The sequence below is a fragment of the Narcine bancroftii genome, chromosome 6 (assembly GCF_036971445.1).
Source record: "Narcine bancroftii isolate sNarBan1 chromosome 6, sNarBan1.hap1, whole genome shotgun sequence".
Taxonomy (NCBI): domain Eukaryota; kingdom Metazoa; phylum Chordata; class Chondrichthyes; order Torpediniformes; family Narcinidae; genus Narcine; species Narcine bancroftii.
Genome location: NC_091474.1, coordinates 184,259,797 through 184,280,958, shown reverse-complemented (window position 1 = coordinate 184,280,958; position 21,162 = coordinate 184,259,797). Strand labels below are relative to the sequence as shown.

Genomic DNA, 21,162 nt, shown 5'->3' with positions numbered 1-21,162 from the left:
GGTTTGAGATGTCACTGCAAATATATTATGTTGGAATAATTTTTTGTAGGTGACTAATAATATTAAATGCTCACTAATTTATCATTTTTAAATTCAAAAGATACATTACCTTTTGGATGAAGAATTTTCTCTCTATCTTTCCCTGAAAGGTTGATCCCTAATGTTTCTTAGTTTCAAACTAGGAAGTGATTCTCATATCAACTAACATGTCAAACCTTTTCAGAATCTTACATGTTTCAAAGAGATTACCTCTCACTTTTCCAAACTTCAAGGACATCAGTACTTCTTCCGTAAAGGATGACCAACTCATTCCACAATTGAATTTATTTAGCTTTCGCTGTATCATCCCTATCTGTCCTTAAATAAGTTCTCCAATGATGGTCTTTCCAAAACCTCGTTCAAAACTTCCTTCTGCTCCATACCTCTGGGAATAAAGGACAACATTTCATTTGCTACCATGATTATTTTCTGTATCTGTGGCCAACCTTTTGCAATTCTTGTTCAAAAATATCATATTTTTCTGAAAACTAAAATTTATGAATTTCACACAATTTGAATGAAATGGTGCATTGCTGTTTCTTTACCAAAACTGATAACTTCTGATTTCCCTCAATTTTATGTCCATGTATGTCATGTCTATAACTAATGCAGGCTCATGGGTTGAGAGCTTTGTTCATGCAAATTCAAAAGAATACCAAACACAGTTGAAAATTAGGTTAACACAGAATAAAACCACTTTGTGCACACACTTCAGTGCCTTTGGGCCTGTTAGAAAGTTCACCTTCCCATTTTAGTGGGATTTTCATTTTCCTAAGCACTTCCTTTACCATCATAACACTCTCCAAAATGTTGTCAAACTAGCTTTGCCAAAGTAATTAATCCTAATGCCCTTAAAACAGTGCCATTAAACGACTCAATACTTAAAATGCAAGTTTTTATCTTCAGGTCCAAATTACTTTGCAATGTGATAACAGTGAATATTTATTATGTCTATTTTTGGATTATTTATTGCCTTTTTAATTCAATTAAGTATTTAATATGTAGTTGCTTTTTCAATTGTTTTGACATTTTTTTTAAACAAAATATCTGTTTAAGATGATGTCATAAATTAATCCCACATAAAGATAACTTTTAGCCTTAATTATAGGTGTCAATATTATATTTATCATGTTGTACACCAAGGCTTTAGGAATACCAATTAACATTATTCACTTCTTATGCAATAAAAGAATCCACTAACAAATTCCAGAACCAGTTTCCCCTTGTAGTGTGAAAGAAAAATCAGCTCAATGCCGGCATCAGATGACATAATCTCACGGCAAAGATTGATGGCCTTGACCCCGAATACAATCCTTGGTGTCTGCAGATGCCATCATTGCAATCAGGCAAGTGTGAAACAGGTGGCATTGTGGGATTGAAATGACCCAAGTTTTTGCGTGAGTGCAGGAACGTGAAGGAAGAAAAGATTAAAATGAAGGTATTAACTTTGCCATGGAATAGTCGCAGCAGGAGAGAGAGAGAGAGAGAGAGAGAGAGAAAGAAATAAATTGCAATTGAAGACAAATTTTAAACAGTGAGGGAAAGTTGGTAGCACTGTAGCGCACAATTTATAAAGACAGTGGGTAAAAGTAATGGTGGATCTGACTTCCCAGAATGCTGTGCGGCAGAGAAACCCCCTCCGTGAATGCTCCGTGCATGCAGTCGGGCATACAGCCCTTTCTCTGCTGCATGGAATTCTGGGAGGGCAGGTCCACCATCTCTTTTTCCCACAGTATTTATAAATTGTATGCAATTATGCTACCAACTTAACCACTCTGTATAAATTGTATGGTGTATTGCTGCAAACTTTCCCATGCTATATAGATTGAGCACTATAGCACTACCAACTTTCCCACCCTGTTTAAAAATGGTCTGCTATTGCTATTTATTGCTAGCATTTTCCCACAGTCTCTTATAAAGGCTTATATAGATCGGCAACAACAGGGGCTGAAGGGCTCATACTTTGCTGTACATAAATCTTAATTATGTTATAATTAGGCATGATTAATTTTGTTCAAATATAAGATCATAATACATTCATCAGGATTTAAGGCATATCCACCATCACTCAATGCATCATGATGTCACTGGTAGAAGGTAGAACAGTCCTTATCCCAGGGATGGTTCCTTGCAAGTGTGAAAGCGTTCAATATCCCAGTTACGAGTGGTCAAGAGTGAAAAACAAAACTCCCATTTCTATCCCGGGACCCTGAATGGCCAGTTTAGTGGGATGCAAATGTGAAAGTGGCTAGTGACTCAAAAGCCCCTCCACAGAGACAGAACAAGCTGGAAACAAAGTACAGATGATATGCCTGGATATGTTTGCGTACTTCATCTGTTTCTGAAAATTACTGTGGCAATTGTGGCATATCATTAAACCAATGACAAATAAGAAAACTTCAGATTTGCAATCCACAATCCTGAATATTAATAATCATTATTTAATTTTAATTAATTTGAGTGGTTTGGCTAAAACATTACTCCCTGGAAGATGATATACTGAAAACTTAATATCTTTAATTTTCCCCCACTTTTCTGACTGAGATTGATTTACTGAGTGACTTTGTAACTACTGATGAATTTATGATATACAAACAGTTCAAAAATTATTTTCTATCTTGAAGTTAAAACCATATGTGCAGGTGATGAAAGTAAGTGTCTTTGGTAATCCTTTTGCTAAAATAGCTACAGATAAGCAGGAGTAGATAATGGCATGCAAAGCAAACAGGTAGAGATCATGCAATCTCAAAATAAAATCTGAAAATACTAACTATGAAGCAGGTCAGGAAGTATTGGTGGAGAGAGAAACAGGGTGAATATTTAATGCAGATGGCCTTTCAACAGAATTGGAAACCTGGATAAAAACATTGTACTTGATTAACTTTCCACTTCCTTTATGAAGAAACGGAGATGAGTGCTGAAGAATTAGATTTGCGAGTTTTCATAAGGTATTATGCTTTTAGACATTTCTAAATTTAAAATTCATGAATTATATGAATGGGGCAGCATGAGCCCCTTTCACACTTATCCCACTAAATTGGCCATTCAGTATCCTGGGATAGAAATAGGGGTTTGGCTTTTCACACTTGACCACTCCTAACTGGAACATTGAACTTTTCACACTTGCAAGGAGCCATTCCTGGGGTTAGGTCAGTTCTACCTTCTACTGGTGATGTTATGATGCATCGATGGTGGACCTGCCTTAAATCCTGATGAATTTTTTATGATCTTATATTTGAACAAAATTAATCATGCATAATTATAACATAATTAAGCTTTATGTACAGCACAGTACAAGTCCTTCAGGCCATTGTTGTTGTGTTGACCTATATAAACCTTTATAAGGCACCGTGGGGAAGTGCTAGCAATAAATAGCAATAGCAGACAATTTTTAAACAGTGTGGGAAAGTTTATAGTGCGATAGCACTTAATTTATATAGGATGGGGAAATTTATACAATTTATAAATTCTGTGGGAAAAAGCCATGGTGGACCTGCCCTCCCAGAAATTCATATGCCCAGCAGCATGCACAGAGCACTCATGGAGGGGAGTCCTCTGCCACACAGCATTCTGGGAAGTCAGGTCCACCATTGCTTTTTCCCACTGTCTTTACAAATTGAGGGCTATAGCGCTACCAACTTTCCCACCCTGCTTGAAAATTGTCCACTATTGCTATTTATTGTATTTATTTTCTCTCCCACCGTGACTTTCCCACAGCAAAGTTTATACCTTCATTTTAATCTTTTCTTCAAGTTCCTGCACTCATGCAGGGTCATTTCAGTCCTACAATGCAATTACCTGTTTCACACTTGCCTGATTGCAAAGTAGACACTTTAAAGGCCGATTGGCAGTTAATTCCTGGGATCACTTGCAAGTGTGAAAGGAGCTATGGGTACACAAAGTGACCAGAAAGTAGTGGTTAGCAATTGTTTTGCAAACTGAACTGCATTGCATTTCATAAGGGTTCACATTATGACATGGCTCATTAAACATACCAATGACTTAAACTTGTGATGCAATTTCAAAATTTGCAGACAACACAAATCTTGGAGCTGTAGCAAATAGTGAGAAGGTTGTCACCAGGTTTCAGAAAGATGTATCGAAATGGGTAGAAACATGACAATTTAAAACAGCTGTAAAGTAAAAGATTGGGAACAGATAATAGAAACTAAATTGTACAATTCTGTATCCTTCTGTGATGATGCTCAGTGAAACTTGCATGAGATCATGAGCCTGACATTGTAAAGGAAATGAGTTCAAATCAAGAAATAGTATCTCAAAAACATCAGTTTCCTACCTAAGAAATATTGCTTCTGACCCAAAGTATTTAGCAGATAAAATGATCAAATATAGTGATTTCCCCATGTTATTATTATCCAAATTTGACCAGTACATGCATACCCAAATGCAAACTCTTCTGGTCAGTGGGCAGCTGTGTTGATTTGTCTTTGCTTGATGTAAGGGATGTCAATAAAAGTCTACAGTCTCAATGATCTCTGGATTATATTTTTGGGAAGAATTCATTGGTATGAACCATTTTAAATTAATCCTGAAAGACAATATGTCCCAACAGCCCAACAATCTATTTGCCATAGTTTTAAGAACATCAGAAACAGGAGTGGGCCATCCCACTTTTTTACTCCTTGATCTTCTGTCTTAGCATCATTGACCAACCTTGATTCTCTTAACATGCAGAAATCTATTGATTTCTGTTTTGAATGAACACATTCACTAAGAACTCGGTCCTCTAGAGCAGAGAAACCCAAAGGTTCATTATCCTCCGAATGAAGAAAATTTCCCCCAGCTCAGTCCGAAATGACCTCTTCCTCATTCCACAATTACATCACCTTACAGTGGAGTCCTCAGTCAAGGGAAATATTCTCTCTGCTTCTTGCCTGTCAAAGTCTTGAGAATTTTGTAAATTTTGATGAGCTCTCCTCAATCTTCTAAACTCCAGAGAATTCAGTCTCAGTCTACTCAGTCTTTCCCTTTATGGCAATCTTGCCAGTGACAGAAATCTTTGCTGCATTACCTCTTTGTATGGAAATTATATTCTATGGTAGGTGGACCAAAACTGTATCTAATATTCCAGGTGGAATTTCATCAGTACCCTGTACAATTGCAATAAGATTTTGTTACTCTTGCACTCTATCAAACATTTTCATTCTGAAGGTCCATCTATCAGTTATCCACCTCCTCACTTTCTGCAACTTCATGTTGCTCTTCACTGACACCTGTACAAGCACAATCTTGGGCAGGACAGTTGGCATAGTGGTTAGTGTGACATCTTTACAGCACCAGTGATCAGGACTGGACCTCAGTTCAAATCCTGTACGGTCTGTAAGTAGTTTGTATGTTCTCCGCGTGGATTTGTTCCAGGGTTGGTGGGGGGGGGGGGGTGGAGAGGGGTTTCAGTTTCCTCCCACCCTTCAAAAACATATTGGGGTGGAGGTTAATGGGGTGTAAATTTGGCAGCACGGACTCATAGGGCCAAATTGGCCTGTTACAGTGCTGTATCTCTAATTTTTAAAAAAATCTGGTCACTTTGAACATCAACCTTACCCAATTTACTCTGCTTTTCTGTTATATTCACTAAAGTAAATAATCTCATATTTTCTTATATTTTTTCCACATTGTATTCTATCTGCCACGTTTTTGCCCACTGATGTAGCCTGAACTTGCTTTAAATATTTTGCTGTACTCAGTTTTGTATATATCAATCAGAAAACTTGGAAAATAGATATTTAATCCCTTCAACAAAATCATTGACCTAGTTATGAAATGCTGGAGCCCATGAGTCATACCCTGCTAACCTGAAAAGGATCCTTTTATTTTCTTTCTTTGTCAGTGAAGACTATTTGAGTGGATACTCTGGATAATCATCTTGCAAAATTCTATAGATCTGAGAATTGAAGGATAGCAAATGCAATTCCCACTGTTCAAGTAGTTGTGAAAATACTGTAATTTTTAAGGGCATTCAAGTTCATTTATCATCAGATTGCACAAGTACAACCCAATGAAACAGCATTCTCCAGTCTTTGGTGAAAAACCTGCAAACACACAACCAGATACAGGATATAACAAAAATATAGGCAAGCAATACACATGCAGGACAAACATCCATATAAATAAATATTTATAATGATGCTGAGACAGAAGACGGTAAATAGTAGAGTCTCAATAGTTTATGTGAACACTTTATTTAATCGTTTAGCATTTTCACTGTTTGTGGGAAGAAGTTGTTTCTCAACCTGATGATTCTGGCTCTGATACTCTTGTAATGGGAGTAGCTGAAGGATGCTCTGTGCAGGCTGGAATGGGTCCTCAATGATTTTTTGCAACCTTCTCAGACAACAATCACAGTTAATCAATGTTGATCAAGGAAGGGAGACCCTAGTGATCCTCTCAGCTTCTTTTATAGTCCTGTGGATCAACCTCCAATCCACTTCTCTACAGAAAGCGTACCACACTGTGATGCAGCTGGCCAGGATATTCTCGGTAGCACTCCTGTAGGAGCTCCTGATGGTGGCTGGTAGCCTTGCCCATTTCAGTATTCTCAGGAGGTGCAGTCATTGTTGCGCCTTCCTGACAAGGAGATGTTATCTGTCCAGGATAGATCACTTGTTAAGTGGACTCTGAGGAACTTGGTGCTCTCTCCATTTCTAAGTTATTAATGTGTAGTGGAGGGTGGCCGTCCCTGGTCTTTCTGAAGACCAAGATCATCTCCTTCGCCTTGTCCATGTTGAGACTAAAGTTGTTATTCTCATACCATATCATGTGATTTTCCACCTGTTCTCTGTAGTGTGACTCATCCTTGGTGCTGATGAGGCCAACGATTGTTGTGTCAGCTGCTAACGATGATTCTGTTGGAGCTGGATCTGGTGATACAGTTGTGGGTCAGGAGCAGACACACAGTCCTGAGATGTACCAGTGCACAGCGTGGCAGTCCTCACGTTCTGCTACCAACCAGGACAGACTGTGGTCTTTCTGTGAGGAAGTCCAGAATCCAGTTACAGAGATTTTAAAAAAACACCTTGACAAGAATAATAGGGTACAGCAGAGTCAGCTGGATCTATGAAAGAGATTAATCCATCAGAGTTCCTTGAAGATGTGACTAGTTGATTAGGTAAGAAGGAGCCAGTTGATATGAAAGATTTCTATAAATTTCCACCCAAGAGCGTGGGAGTAACATATTAACATGATAGAAAGTCCATAGTGGGAATAAATGGATTGTTCTCAGATTAGCAGAGTGAAGTACTTCAGGAATTCATGCTTAGGAACTAAATATTCATAATTATATCAATGATTTTACCAGACAGATGGAATATAAAAGGGCGAAAATATGGTTATCCATTATGATGCACAAAATAGACCATAAAATATTGAGAAAATGGTGGTACATTAGAAAATGTTCATGTTCAAAAGAACCAAAGGCAGCCAGGACTTGGTCTGAGAAAGGCTTGTTCATGGGAGTGGGGAGGAGACATATTCAGAGCAGTTCTTTTTCTTTGGCTTGGCTTCGCGGACGAAGATTTATGGAGGGGGTAAAAAGTCCACGTCAGCTGCAGGCTCGTTTGTGGCTGACCAGTCCGATGCGGGACAGGCAGACACGATTGCAGCGGTTGCAAGGGAAAATTGGTTGGTTGGGGTTGGGTGTTGGGTTTTTCCTCCTTTGCCTTTTGTCAGTGAGGTGGGCTCTGCGGTCTTCTTCAAAGGAGGCTGCTGCCCGCCAAACTGTGAGGCGCCAAGATGCACGGTTTGAGGCGTTATCAGCCCACTGGCGGTGGTCAATGTGGCAGGCACCAAGAGATTTCTTTAGGCAGTCCTTGTACCTTTTCTTTGGTGCACCTCTGTCACGGTGGCCAGTGGAGAGCTCGCCATATAATACGATCTTGGGAAGGCGATGGTCCTCCATTCTGGAGACGTGACCCATCCAGCGCAGCTGGATCTTCAGCAGCGTGGACTCGATGCTGTCGACCTCTGCCATCTCGAGTACCTCGACGTTAGGGGTGTGAGCGCTCCAATGGATGTTGAGGATGGAGCGGAGACAACGCTGGTGGAAGCGTTCTAGGAGCCGTAGGTGGTGCCGGTAGAGGACCCATGATTCGGAGCCGAACAGGAGTGTGGGTATGACAACGGCTCTGTATACGCTTATCTTTGTGAGGTTTTTCAGTTGGTTGTTTTTCCAGACTCTTTTGTGTAGTCTTCCAAAGGCGCTATTTGCCTTGGCGAGTCTGTTGTCTATCTCATTGTCGATCCTTGCATCTGATGAAATGGTGCAGCCGAGATAGGTAAACTGGTTGACCGTTTTGAGTTTTGTGTGCCCGATGGAGATGTGGGGGGGCTGGTAGTCATGGTGGGGAGCTGGCTGATGGAGGACCTCAGTTTTCTTCAGGCTGACTTCCAGGCCAAATATTTTGGCAGTTTCCGCAAAGCAGGACGTCAAGCGCTGAAGAGCTGTAGACAGACAAGAAATAGTAAATAGAACCATGAGGATAACTGGGGAGAATGAGTAAAAAATAACCCTTTCTCCACTGGCATTCTAGTTATTTGGCCGGGCAGCGTCCTGGGATAGGAAACCTTTGAGCTGTTTCCACTGGGTGGCCTTTAACCGGGACACTGACTGAGCACAACTCATCCCCGGGGATTGAAGAGTCTACCCAAGAAAGGTATGGAAGTTGTCCTTTTTTTCCATTGGTTCCCTGGCGTGGGGGCTATGAATAGGGGTTGAGGCCATCAATCCCGGCCGACTGTTTTCCTTTTCCACTGGGCCTTAACCGGTTAATTCCTATGACAAGGAGCCAGTGGAAAAGGGGCTAACAATTGCCCCGTTCAATACAGGCTGATCAGCAATCTTCGCTCGGACAGCTTGGGACCCCCCTCCCCCTTGTCGGCGGCTGGAGCCCAGGTCAGGAAAACAAACGCTGATGCTGTGATGGCTCCAACTCTACTTGTAAAACTGGGCAACTTCAGGCCCCTTCTTGCTTTCCAACATGGACAGTGTTTTGTATTTGCATCGATGGTCATTCCGCCCCGTTGATTTAATGTGATAATCGATAGACCGCCTCGCCGACCCAGGAATGAACTCGCCGCCTGGCGCGGATGGCGACGTCAGATCCGGGTTAGACGCGCTGGCGACGTCAGATCCGGGTTAGACGCGCTGGCGACGTCAGATCCGGGTTAGACGCGCTGGCGACGTCAGATCCGGGTTAGACGCGCTGGCGACGTCAGATCCGGGTTAGACGCGCTGGCGACGTCAGATCCGGGTTAGACGCGATGGCGACGTGCTCGAGTTCCTGGGATGCGGCCAAGTTATTGCAGTTCATCAAATTAATCGGGGAGCTGAAGGTGAGTGCGTGAGAGCTGGCTGAGAATTGGACACTTTGCCCGCTGTCAGGGGTCGTTTCTCGTTCGCGTGGCGCTCCCACACGTCGTGCACCCACCCGCCGGCGGGGCTCACCTTGCTGAGCGAGCCTTTTTGTTGAACGTTCACCCCTCAACGAATTGCAACCCACTCCCACAACCTTTGAGGCTCTTTGAGGCCTGTCATTTGGGTCAGTAACTGTCACCGTTTTTCCAATGGGAACCAGTTTGGGTAAAAGTAAAATGACATAAATTAACACGTTGCTTTTCCTTATACCGTCAGCATTATGTGTTTTCTTTCTCTCTCTCTCTCTCTCTCTCTCTCTCTCTCTCGTTCATGAATGTATACTAGGCTGTGAAATGATGCGGCACCATGTGCCTGATGACCATTCATTACTAAACTTATCAGCTTTGTGTTTTGGTGTTTCAAGTGTTTGTCAATTCTAGATCTGAGAGTACTTGCTTGGATGAAAAAAAGATTCCTTGGATCTCCTCAAAATGCCATCCTTTACCCAAATCTATGCCTCCTAGTTATAGACACCTCTGATAGGAATATCATTCAGACCTACATTAAAAATGAGATGACTAGGTGAAGTGTTGGACCATGAAGAACAAAAGAGAAAATGTATTCCAAGAGGAGTCAGAGGAAGTGGGTGAGGTACTTTGCATTGGTATTCACCAAGGAGAGGAACTGGGGGATGGTCATTGGAAGTATAGTGGGGAGAATGCTAATGTGTTAGGGCATTTTGATAGTAAGAAAGAGATGGTAGGGTCTCTTGATGAGCATTAATGTGAATGTTCCCAAAGCTTGATGGGACATCCCAGTTTATTGAAAGAGGCAAGTGAGGAGATTGCTGGTACTTTGACAAAGATCTTTGAATATTCACTAGGAACAGGCAAGGTCCCAGAGGACTGGAGAGTAGCCTTTATTCAGTCAAGAAGGGAAACGAGGATAAACCATGATATTTTCGGCCAGTAAGGCTCACATTAACAGTAGAGAGACTATTGCAGAGGATATTTAGGGATAGCATTTATGCTAGATGTAAAGGATCTGGGACTTTGCCCATACCTCTCCAACTGGTCCTGACTTCCTCAATTCTGACTCCTAATCCATTAGCAACATCACCTCCTCCATGCTAATTATCAATGTAGGAGCTCCCCAAGGCTATGTGATTAGTCTCTATTCCCAGTGCACCTATGATTGCACAGCCAAGTCCAGAACCAACTCAATATACAGATATATTGATGACACTATTATTGTTGGCTGAATAACTGGAAATGATGAGTCAGAATATAGGATGGAGATCAAGGACCTGGTTGGGTGATGCCAGAACAATAATCTTGCTCTCAACGTCACTGAGACTAAGGAGCTTATTGTTGATTTTCAGGAGAGCCTGAGGAACCATACACCTCTCTGCATTGATGGGATGGAGGAGGAGAGGTATAGAACCTTCAAGCTCTGAGAGTCCATATTTCAGAAGACCTTTCCTAGAGTCAGCACATTGAGGAAACAATGAAGAAGGCAATTAATGCCTCTACTTTCTGAGGAAATTCGGCATATGGTCACATTTTCTAGCTGATTTCTGCAGATGCACTGTGCATCACAGTCTGGTGAGGAAATTTCATTGTCAAGAATGCAGAAGGTAGCAACTGAATCCAGGTCTATTACAGGCTCTGACATCCTATCCATTGCAGACATCTATGGTGAGGTGCTACCCCAAGAAGGTAGCCAACATCAAAAAGTACCCCTGGTACCCTGGTCACAATCTTTTATCACTGCTACCTTCGGCCTGAAATCCAGCTCCTCAAGGTTGAAGAACAGCTTCTCCAATAGCTATCAGGATATTGAACTACTTCTTGTTACAGAAATCATGGACTGAATTTCTGTGAATATTTGTATCTATCGTGTTTATGTTGTCTTTTTTTTAAATTCTATTAAGTTTACTATTATTTTTGTACAAATACTTGTTTGGCTGCAGCAAGTAAGGTTTGCTGCACATGTAGAATGTATATGACAATGAACTCTTGGAAAGGTATGGTCAGATAAGGGACAGTTGTGTGTGGGGGGGCAGGCTTTTTGAGGTGACAAAGGTGGTTGATGAGGTTAGTGCAGTTGAATGTTGTCTATATGAGTTTGATAAAGCATTTAACAAAGTCCTTGCATGGTGGGCTAAATCACAAGGTACAGATGCATGAAATTTTCTTGCTCATAGAAAACAGAGGGTAGTGCTAGAAGAGTGACATTCAGGCTGAAGTGGTGTTCTGAAGGAATTGGAGTTGGGACCCATGTATGTGATATGTATAAATGACTTGGATAAAAAGTGGGTGGGTTAGTGTGTTTGCAGATAATACTAAGATTGGAGGAGCTGTGGATGGTGTAAAGGGCTATGAAAGAATACAGTTATAGATATGGGTAGAGGAATGGCAGGAGGAGTTCAATGTGGACAAGTGTGAGGTAATGCACTTTGATAGGTCAAATCTAAGGGGAATGTATACAATTGATAACAGGGCTCATAAAAGCATTGATTTTGCAAATGGGCATGCAAATCTCTTTCTTGACCTCCATTGGTCGTGATTGACCATGAGTATTGCACTTCTAGTTGTCACTGGTTTGTTTAGCAGTGTCAACTGTGGCTATGGAGGCCGATCCTAGAATGGCAGGCTCTGTCACATTTGCTGCAAATATAGGGGATCGTTAAATTGTTGTCCACTGTGCTTTTTGCTTAGCCCTCCACTCCTCAAACTGACTCAAGATCACTCTTTCACCTTGCTCTACATGTTGATGAAGAATAAATAGAGTGATAAAGAAGGTATTTGGAATGTTTGGCATCAGTGGCCAGGTCACTGAGTATAAAAGTAAGGAAGTCATGTTGTAGCTAGGTAAAGCATGAATCCAACTGCATGGAGTATTATATGCAATTCTGATTGCCCCAATCACAGGAAAAAGGTGTAGGCTTTGGAAAGGATACAGAACCAGGGTGATGCAAGGATTTGAAGGTTCGAGCTATAAGGAAAGGTTGGACAAACTTGGGTTGTTTTCTCAGGGCTGCCAGAGGCAGAGGGAAGACTGATAGAAGTTTATAAAATTATGAGAGGGTAGATGGTTGGAATCATTTAACCAGAGTAAAATTGTCCCATACTTGAGGAAATGCATTTAAGGTGGGGGAGGGGTGCAGGAGGAAAGAAGGTTTAAGAGAGATATGTGCAGCAAATATTTTAGAGTTGTTTGGGCTACTAGGAGTAGTGGTCAGAGCTGATACTATATATTAGTGTGTAAGAGGCTTCAGATTCACATATGAATATGCAAAAATAGAGGGATACATATTGTGTGCAAGCAGCAGATTTTTTTGGAAAACTTTGATTTTAGAATACATATATTTAAAAAAAAAACAAACAAAACCACCCTCCCACCCACAACAGACCCCTCAAGGGGAGCAAAAAACCCCCAACATATATTATTTACATACACTGTGTTATATGTCAAACTTAGAATAAAAAAAATTAAGATATTTCCAAACCCATAAATTTCAAATAAGGTGACCACATCTGAACAAAAAAAGAATAATTATTATGAAATTTATGTTATTTTCTCCATATTAGATACAAGATCTCAACTCATTATGCCAGTGGGCTATGTTTAATTCCACATTATCTTTCCATGTAATTGCAATACATTTCCGTGCTACTGCTGATGCCAAATGAACAAACACCATCTGAAACTTGTTCAACCCTAAACCAGTAATTAAAGATACAGTATAACCCAACAAAAAAATTAATGGATCCAATGGTAATTTAATCTTAAATAATTCTTCCAAAAAGATTTTAATTTTTTTTTCTAGAATGGTTGAAATTTATCACAAGACCAAACTGCATGTAAAATCGTTCCAGTATGAAGTCCACATCTAAAACATAAATCTGAATTACTAAAGCCTTTTTTTTAACTTCTCAGGAGTCAAGTATAGATGATGTAAAAAATTATAATGAACTAGACTATACCTTACATTAAGTAATTTAGACACACTATCTTAACATATAACTTCCCATTCCTCATGAGATATATCAAAAGATGAATCTTCTTCCCATTTAATTCTAGATTTACTTAAATCTGATTTGTTCATCTTAACTTGTAGCAAAGCATACATTTCTGAAATAAATCCTTTTTTTTTACTGTATCCAAAATCAAAAGCTAAAACTTAGTTAATTTAGGTAGTGTAATTTCTCTTCCAAAATTATCTATCACCAAAGCTCGCACTTGATAATATACAAATAGAGAATTAGATGGTACCCAAACTTCTCCTTAAGTCTAGTTAAAAAAAAGAAACTCTCCATCTTCAAAACAATCATCTATCATCTTTCTACCCTTAGAGTTCCAAATCTTTAAATACGGATTATTCATCGCAAAAGGAAAACTTTATTTTGATATTTTGGAGTTTGGGCCATAATCTTACCCCTAGAGCCTATAAACATAATTTCTTTTAGTCCAAATTGCTAATAAATATTTTAAAACCGACATATTATATCCCTGTAACAAACAATGATTCCACTTAAAAATAAATTAATGAATTTGTGATTCAGAAATACAAGCCAATTCAACTTTAGCCCAACCAGGAAGTTGAATAACATCTTGAAAAAGAATCTGGTAATGATTGTTCATTTGTTGCCTGTTTAAGCACATTCATAAATACAGGAGATAAAACTCCTTTATAAAACTCTGCAGTGAACCCATCATCTCCAGGAGATTTCCCATTTGGTATAGTCTGTGTAGCCTCCTCAATTTCTAAGTCTGTAAATGGGGCCTCCAGTTCCTTCATGTCCTCATCCTTTAAAACCGGCAAATCTAAAGCAGATTAAAAAGACTCAATAGAACCATTTTCTTGAACCCCTTCAGAAGTATACAACTTTTGATAAAATAAACAAAATTGATCATTAATTTCCTAAGGTTTATAGGTAACTGTTGAATTCTTTTTTACAGCATTTATAGTCCTCAAAGCCTGTTCAGCCTTCAACTGCCAAGCCAACATGTATGGGCTCTATCCCCTAATTCATAATAATGTTGTTTAGATCTCTGTATTAATCGTTCATATTGATACGTTTTCAATGTATTATAGCGGTTACAATTTAGTCAACGCTGCAGTGGAATTCCTTTGAAAATCTTTTTCTAAAACTAACTCTCCGCCAAAAATTGTTTCTTAATTCTTGCAGAGTAACTAATAATTTGACTTCACAAATATGCTTTCAAAGCATCCCATAAAACAAAATTACTCTGTACCGAATTAATATTTATCTGTAAAAAGGATTATGTTATAAAAACTATATTATGTTCCTTAATATAGCTAATGAATGTAAGTTGTTTCAGTAACATTGCATTAAATCTCCCATCAATAAGTCATCTCCATAGCTTCAGAACCAACACAAGATATAAGTACCATAGAATGATCGGATAGAGCACATAGGGCATTAAGGAAGAAACCTTACCCAGGACAGCCGACCTGAGCTGTCCTAATTTGATGTTTGAGGTATCAGGATAGGGAGATGATTTTGCGGATGGATGTTCAAAAAGCTCGTCAAAGTCAGGCTCCACTGATAGTTCAGGGTAATAGAGTATTCTTTTATGCAGATTTGAGTCAAGAGATAATTAAGAGACATAAGGAATTTAATTCAGCTAAAGAGGTATTGTGGAGAAAAGAGTATAAGTTTACCTTTCGGTATCCCGCTATGTTGAAAGTTTTCTATGGGACTTATCAATCTCAATTTTTTGATAGTGAACATGATGCATTAATTTTTGCAAATTCTTTGCCAGATGTGCGTGTTCGATCTGATCGACCGCAATCACCTAAGAGGAGAGTATCTGACAAGATGAATGGGAAAAAGGGAGAAATGATGCAAAGTCTGCTAGATATTGAGGACTCAGAACAATCTTTGTCTGGACTGGAGTCAGTAGGATGAACTTGAACAGGACAATTAATTTCTAAAGAAGCTCAGCTGGGCGGAAGTGGATGATCTGATACTTCCGAAAGTCATCTGCCATTAGTGGCATTGTCCACACCCAGTTAATTGGGGACTAACTACATTTGTTGTAATTTAAGGGAGGTTTTTTAATATATATTTTATTCTGTTTTTTTGTGTTTAGTTTTAGAGGGGAATTTTTTATTTATGCAAGGGGAGCCTTTTTTATATTTGTATTGGCTGTGTGAGGTGCCCTTTTTTAGTAAAATATGGCTAATTTGAATTTTGCAACTTGTAATGTTCAGGGTCTTAATAATCCAAAAAAGCAAAAGCTTGTACTACCGTAGATTGAAAAGATGAAGGTTGATAATGCTTTTTTACAGGAAACACACTTGACCGAGAAAGAACATATGAAGTTGAAAAGGGATTGGGTTGGACATGTTGTTGCTTCTTCTTTTAATTCTAAGGCACGAAGAGTGGCAATTTTGGTATATAAAAAGATACCATTTGAATTGGAATAATTTTTTGAGACAGCTGGCAGAGTTTTGATGTTGAATTGTAAAATTTTTGTGGAATCGTGGATATTGCTGAATGTTTACGCACCTAATCTAGATGGTGAACGGTTTATATCTGAAACTTTTGACTTTGAATCAGGTTAATGAAAATATTTTAATTGGAGGAGATTTTAATTGTGTTTTGGATCTGTTATTGGATAAATCTCCAAAAAGTGTAAAGAAATCTAAGATGGCTGTGCAAATGGCAGCTTTGGTGAAAGATTTAAATTTGGAGAAGATTAAATGCGACAGAAAAAGATTTTTCTCGATTCATCATTTTTTAACCTGCCAATTAACACTTTATGAGCCCATTCTCCTATTTCATAGCATTTTTGTTTAGTTTTTAATATTGTTTTTTTCTGTTCTATATGTTTGTAGTATATTATACTGTAAATTTTTGTTCTCTAATATTCTATATTGTGTAACTGATATCTGATACTCTTTTTCCAATTTTGTTAGAGGTGTCAGAGAGTAGTGGTAGAAAATTGTTTGTCAAATTGGAGGCCGGTGACTAGTGGAGTTCCTCAGGGATCGGTCCTGGGTCCACTATTGTTTGGTACATATATATTAACGAGCTGGAAGAAGTGGTGAATTGGATAAGTAAGTTTGCAGATGATACAAAGATTGGTGGTATTGTGGACAGTGAGGAAAATTACCATAGCTTAAAAAGAGAGGAAAGCTAGAGGAGTGGGCTGAGAAATGGCTGATGGAATTTAATATGGATAAGTGTGAAGTGTTGCATTTTGGAAAGGCAAATCTAAATAGGTCATATACATTGAATGGTAGACAATTGAGGAGTGCAGAGTAACAAAGGGATTTAGGAGTTATGGTAAATAGTACCCTCAAAGTTGATACTCAGGTGGATAGAGTGGTGAAGAAGGCATTTGGAATGTTGGCCTTCATAAATCGGAGTATTGAATTCAAGAGTTGGGATGTTATGATGAAATTGTACAAAGCATTGGTGAGGCCAAATTTGGAATATTTGTGCAGTTTTGGTCACCAAAGGATATAAACAAAATAGAGAGAGTGCAGAGAAGGTTCACGAGAATGTTGACAGGATGTCAGGGTTTGAGTTACAGAGAAAGGTTGAGCAGCCTTGGGCTTTTTTCTCTGGAGCGTAGAAGATTGAGGGGGGATTTGATGGAGGTGTTCAAGATTTTAAAAGGGACAGAGAGAGTCAACGTGGATAGGCTTTTTCAATTAAGAGTGGGGGATATTCAAACCAGAGGCCATGGTTTGAGATTGAAGGGGGAAAATTATAAGGGGAACATGAGGGGAAATTTCTTAACGCAAAGGGTGGTTGGGATGTGGAATAAGCTTCTGGCGGAGGTGGCTGAAGCAGGGGCGTTATTTACATTTAAGGAAAGACTGGATAATTACATGGAGGGGAGAGAATTAGAGGGGTATGGACCAGGTGCTGGTCAGTGGGACTAGGAGGGTGGGGATTTGTTCCGGCATGGACTAGTATGGCCAAACTGGCCTGTTCTGTGCTGTATATGGTTATATGACTGGATTTTTTTCTAGAATTGATTTGTTTTTAGTATCGGCACATCTTCAGGTTCTGATTATTCAGGCTGAATGCAAGCAGCAAATCTTTACTTTATCTTGGGTTTCATCTTTGGTGCAAACACATTGGGCCAAAGGGCCTGCTCTTGTGCTCTTCTCTTCTATTTTCTGTAGGGAAAAGCTTACAACTACCTTGCTCTTCTACTTTCATTGTCCTTTCTTATCCTATTGAAATCAGCATTTTGATGCTTGGGCAATGCTGCCATCAGAACCTTTTAATGTAAAACAATGAAATAGACAGAATATGCTGAAGGATTCCACAACTCAGTTGATGAATTTACATTGACTGAAGGGGAAAACCCTGACCAGGTTTATGCTTGTCTGTGGAATCTAGAGTATTATGGTCATTTTAAGTAAATTGTGGATGCAAGTGCTAAGGATTGAACATAATACAGTAAAATCCCCATTATCTGGCACTCAATCAACTGGAGACTCAAAAAACTGGCAAAAATGAAAGAAAATAAAAAATTTTAATGTTGAAAATTTTTAAAGTGTAGAATTATATGTTCTGTAAAGCAACAATCTCTTGATGAATATGGGAGCAAATATTCAGCCAGAGAGTACTCCAGTCGAGCCCTGCCCATAGCAGCTGTTAGAATAAAGTTTCAATAAAGTTGTGTTTGAATAAAATGGTGGTGCCCAGGATGAAGAGCCAGTCAATCTGCTTGCCACTGGGGTGACTCTCCCAAAGTATCTCCCTATCCCAGCCTGACAAGGTTCTTATCTTTATTAGTATTAGATATATTAGTAAGGCTTTATCTGTAAACTTTGGGGGGAGGGGTTTAATTATGATGATGGCACAGTTAGTGTAGCAGCTAGCACAACACTACTATAGTGTAAGGGGTTCAAATTTAAAGGAAGGTTGAGCCAAGGGCCTGACTGGGTCACTGACGTGGAGGTGATTTGTGTTGTGCCAAGGGCCTGACTGGGTCACTGACGTGGAGGTGATTTGTGTTGTGCCAAGGGCCTGACTGGGTCACTGACGTGGAGGTGATTTGTGTTGTGCCAAGGGCCTGACTGGGTCACTGACGTGGAGGTGATTTGTGTTGTGCCAAGGGCCTGACTGGGTCACTGACGTGGAGGTGATTTGTGTTGTGCCAAGGGCCTGACCGGGACACTGGCGTGGAGGTGAGCGCAATGCTGTTACAGTGCCAGAGTTCAAATTTAAATTTTGTAAGTTACTTTAATGTAAGAAATTACTGGATTAAAGTGAAATTTGCATAAGTAAAGATTACAATACTGATTTTTATTCTAAATTACATTTCACACTATCTTTTGTCTTTTAAAACAGTGTTTTCTTAATGCAGATCTATTAGTTATGCAGTGTGTAATAATGAGACTCAGTCAATTGGTAAATACGTATTTCTGGGGGCATCTGAGATCTCCATAGGTGGAAGATAATGGGGATTTTACTGTATATTGATATTAACCGAGAGTGTGTAATAATCTTTATTTTTCTTGCTATAGAGATTACCTCGAACAGGTTGGGTATATAGGAATGTGAAAAAACCAGAGAGCGTGTCAGACCATATGTACCGGATGGCTGTTATAGCATTCTTAACTGAAGATCAAAAACTCAACAAAGAAAGGTGTAGTACCTTATAAATGTGTTTCAAAGAATATATTTATTTAAAGTGTAAATTTGAAATACAGTTTTGTTTTAATCAGCTTTAATGTTTTTTTTAATAGAATGTAGAACATCACAGCACAGTACACCCCCTTTTAAACATTAAACCTTTCAACTTTTTTTTCATCCATGTTTCTGTCTTGTAAAACTCTGCACCCTCTCCAGAGCTTCCACATCTTTTTTGTAATGAGGTGATCAGAACTGAACACAATATTTTAAGTGTGGTCTCACCACACCTCAAGGCTCCTGAACTCAATCCCTCGATAAATGAAGCCTACCATACCATAGTCCTTAATTGTCCTATCATCCTGTGCTATGACCTTGAGAGATCTAAGGATTTGGAGCCCCTCTTCTTTCACACTTAAGTATCCTACCATTAACCATGCTTTCAAGTTGGTCCTACCAAAATGTATCATCTCACACTTACCTGGATTGAACTCCATTTTTCACTTTGTGGTGCGCTGTTAGCCAGAATCAAACACACACAAGGTAAAGACTATACAACAGGCTTTAATCCACAAAGACTTCCACAGAGCCAGGCTGGCTGTAGCTGCAGCAACTCTGAGTGAAGCCTCGGGAGGCAGGCGCAGGCTTATATCCCGGAGGGTGATTGACACCCGACCGGGTGGGGCTTGATCCATTCAGGCCGACTGATTGACAGCTGGCCAGGTGTTGTCCTGTCCCCTTACACTCCTGCAGGTACAGAGGTTGCCCCCTGCAGTAGGGCGGCTATACACTCCTGCAGGTACAGAGGTTGCCCCCTTCAATAGGCCGGTGGTGTACCACCACACACTTTATGCCCAATTGTTCATCCTATCTATATATCCTGTTGAAACCTATGACAACCTTCAACACTATCCACAGCACCTCCCATCCTCGTCACCACTGTTGTGTATGCACTCACGCAATAAAGACTTGGAGAGGTGATGGTTTCTCATCCTTTACTTCTATTAGACTAACATGGCTACTGACACATGAGTTTCATGATGTCCAGCAGAGGGTGGTTTATTCCCAGCAGTATTACTGGCCCATTCCTTTATTTCGTCATCGTAGTCATTTATAAAAATCTCTGAGATCAGGGATCTCAGAATAGATCCCTGGTGAACTCCGCTAGTTACGATTGTCCAGGCTGAATACTCTCCGTCCATTACTAGTACTCTGCTTTCTACACGCAAGCCAGTTCTGCATCCACAAAGCCAAGGTTCCTTGGACCCCATGCCTCATAACTTTCTGAACAAATTTCCCATGGGGGACTTTATCAAATGCCATACTAAAATCTATATTCACCAGATCTACTGCCCTACCTTCTTCAATGTTTTTTGTTACTTCCTCAAAAAACTCATTTAGGCTTATGAGGCACAACCTTTTCCTCACAAAGCCTTGCTGACTATCACGAAAAAGGCAGTACTTCTCTATATGCTTGTAAATTCTGTCTTCACCTTTGTTACATAAAGGCACACTTTGACCTGCTGAGTTTCTCCAGCATTTGTGTTTTTTTTCCACTGTCCTTGAGAATCTTCTCCAATAGTTTGCCCACTACTGATTTAAGACTCATTGATCTTATAATTCATAAGATTCTTCTTATTGCCTTTTTAAAACAGGGAACCACATTTCCCATTCTCCAATCCTCTGGCACCTCCCCTGTGCCCAAGGAGGATGCAAAGATCATCACCAATGCCCCAACAATTTCTTCCTTTTCCATAGAAACCTGGGGTATATCTCGTCCTGTCCTAGGGACTTATTTATGTCTTAAAAGAAGATCCAACACTTCCTCTTTCTTAATCTCAATATGGTACAGCTTTTCTTTTAAGGTACCGAGCTGGTCGCAACACAATTAGTTTAGTTTTTAAATTATTAAAATTGCAAGTTTTCTTTCTTTTACTGAGAATTTGTTTTAAAACCATGGCCAAGTCTGGTGATTACGACTTTTTAATTGCTTATTAAGTTGAGGTTCATGTAACTTACATTTATGTGGAAATGAACCAGTGGAAGTGTTTGAAACAATGATACTTTACAATGAAACTACTTTATGATATTTCTGTGATTTATGTACTTGCAAAAATATGT

At 39.6% G+C, this 21,162-nt stretch overlaps 1 protein-coding gene across 2 annotated transcripts in view; it reads left to right on the top strand.

Moving 5' to 3' along the window:
* The window catches only part of hddc2 (HD domain containing 2), a 285,409-nt gene that overhangs the window by 249,517 nt on the left and 14,730 nt on the right, over window positions 1–21,162 (top strand). The window contains exons 1-2 of one of the 2 annotated variants that reach the window (XM_069886926.1): window positions 9,289–9,387; window positions 18,936–19,057. In XM_069886926.1, coding sequence (XP_069743027.1) covers window positions 9,316–9,387; window positions 18,936–19,057 — 194 coding nt within the window. In that variant the 5' untranslated portion in view covers window positions 9,289–9,315. Of the gene's footprint in view, window positions 1–9,288; window positions 9,388–18,935; window positions 19,058–21,162 lie in introns of those variants that run through there. The other variant, XM_069886927.1, reaches the window with a different exon arrangement.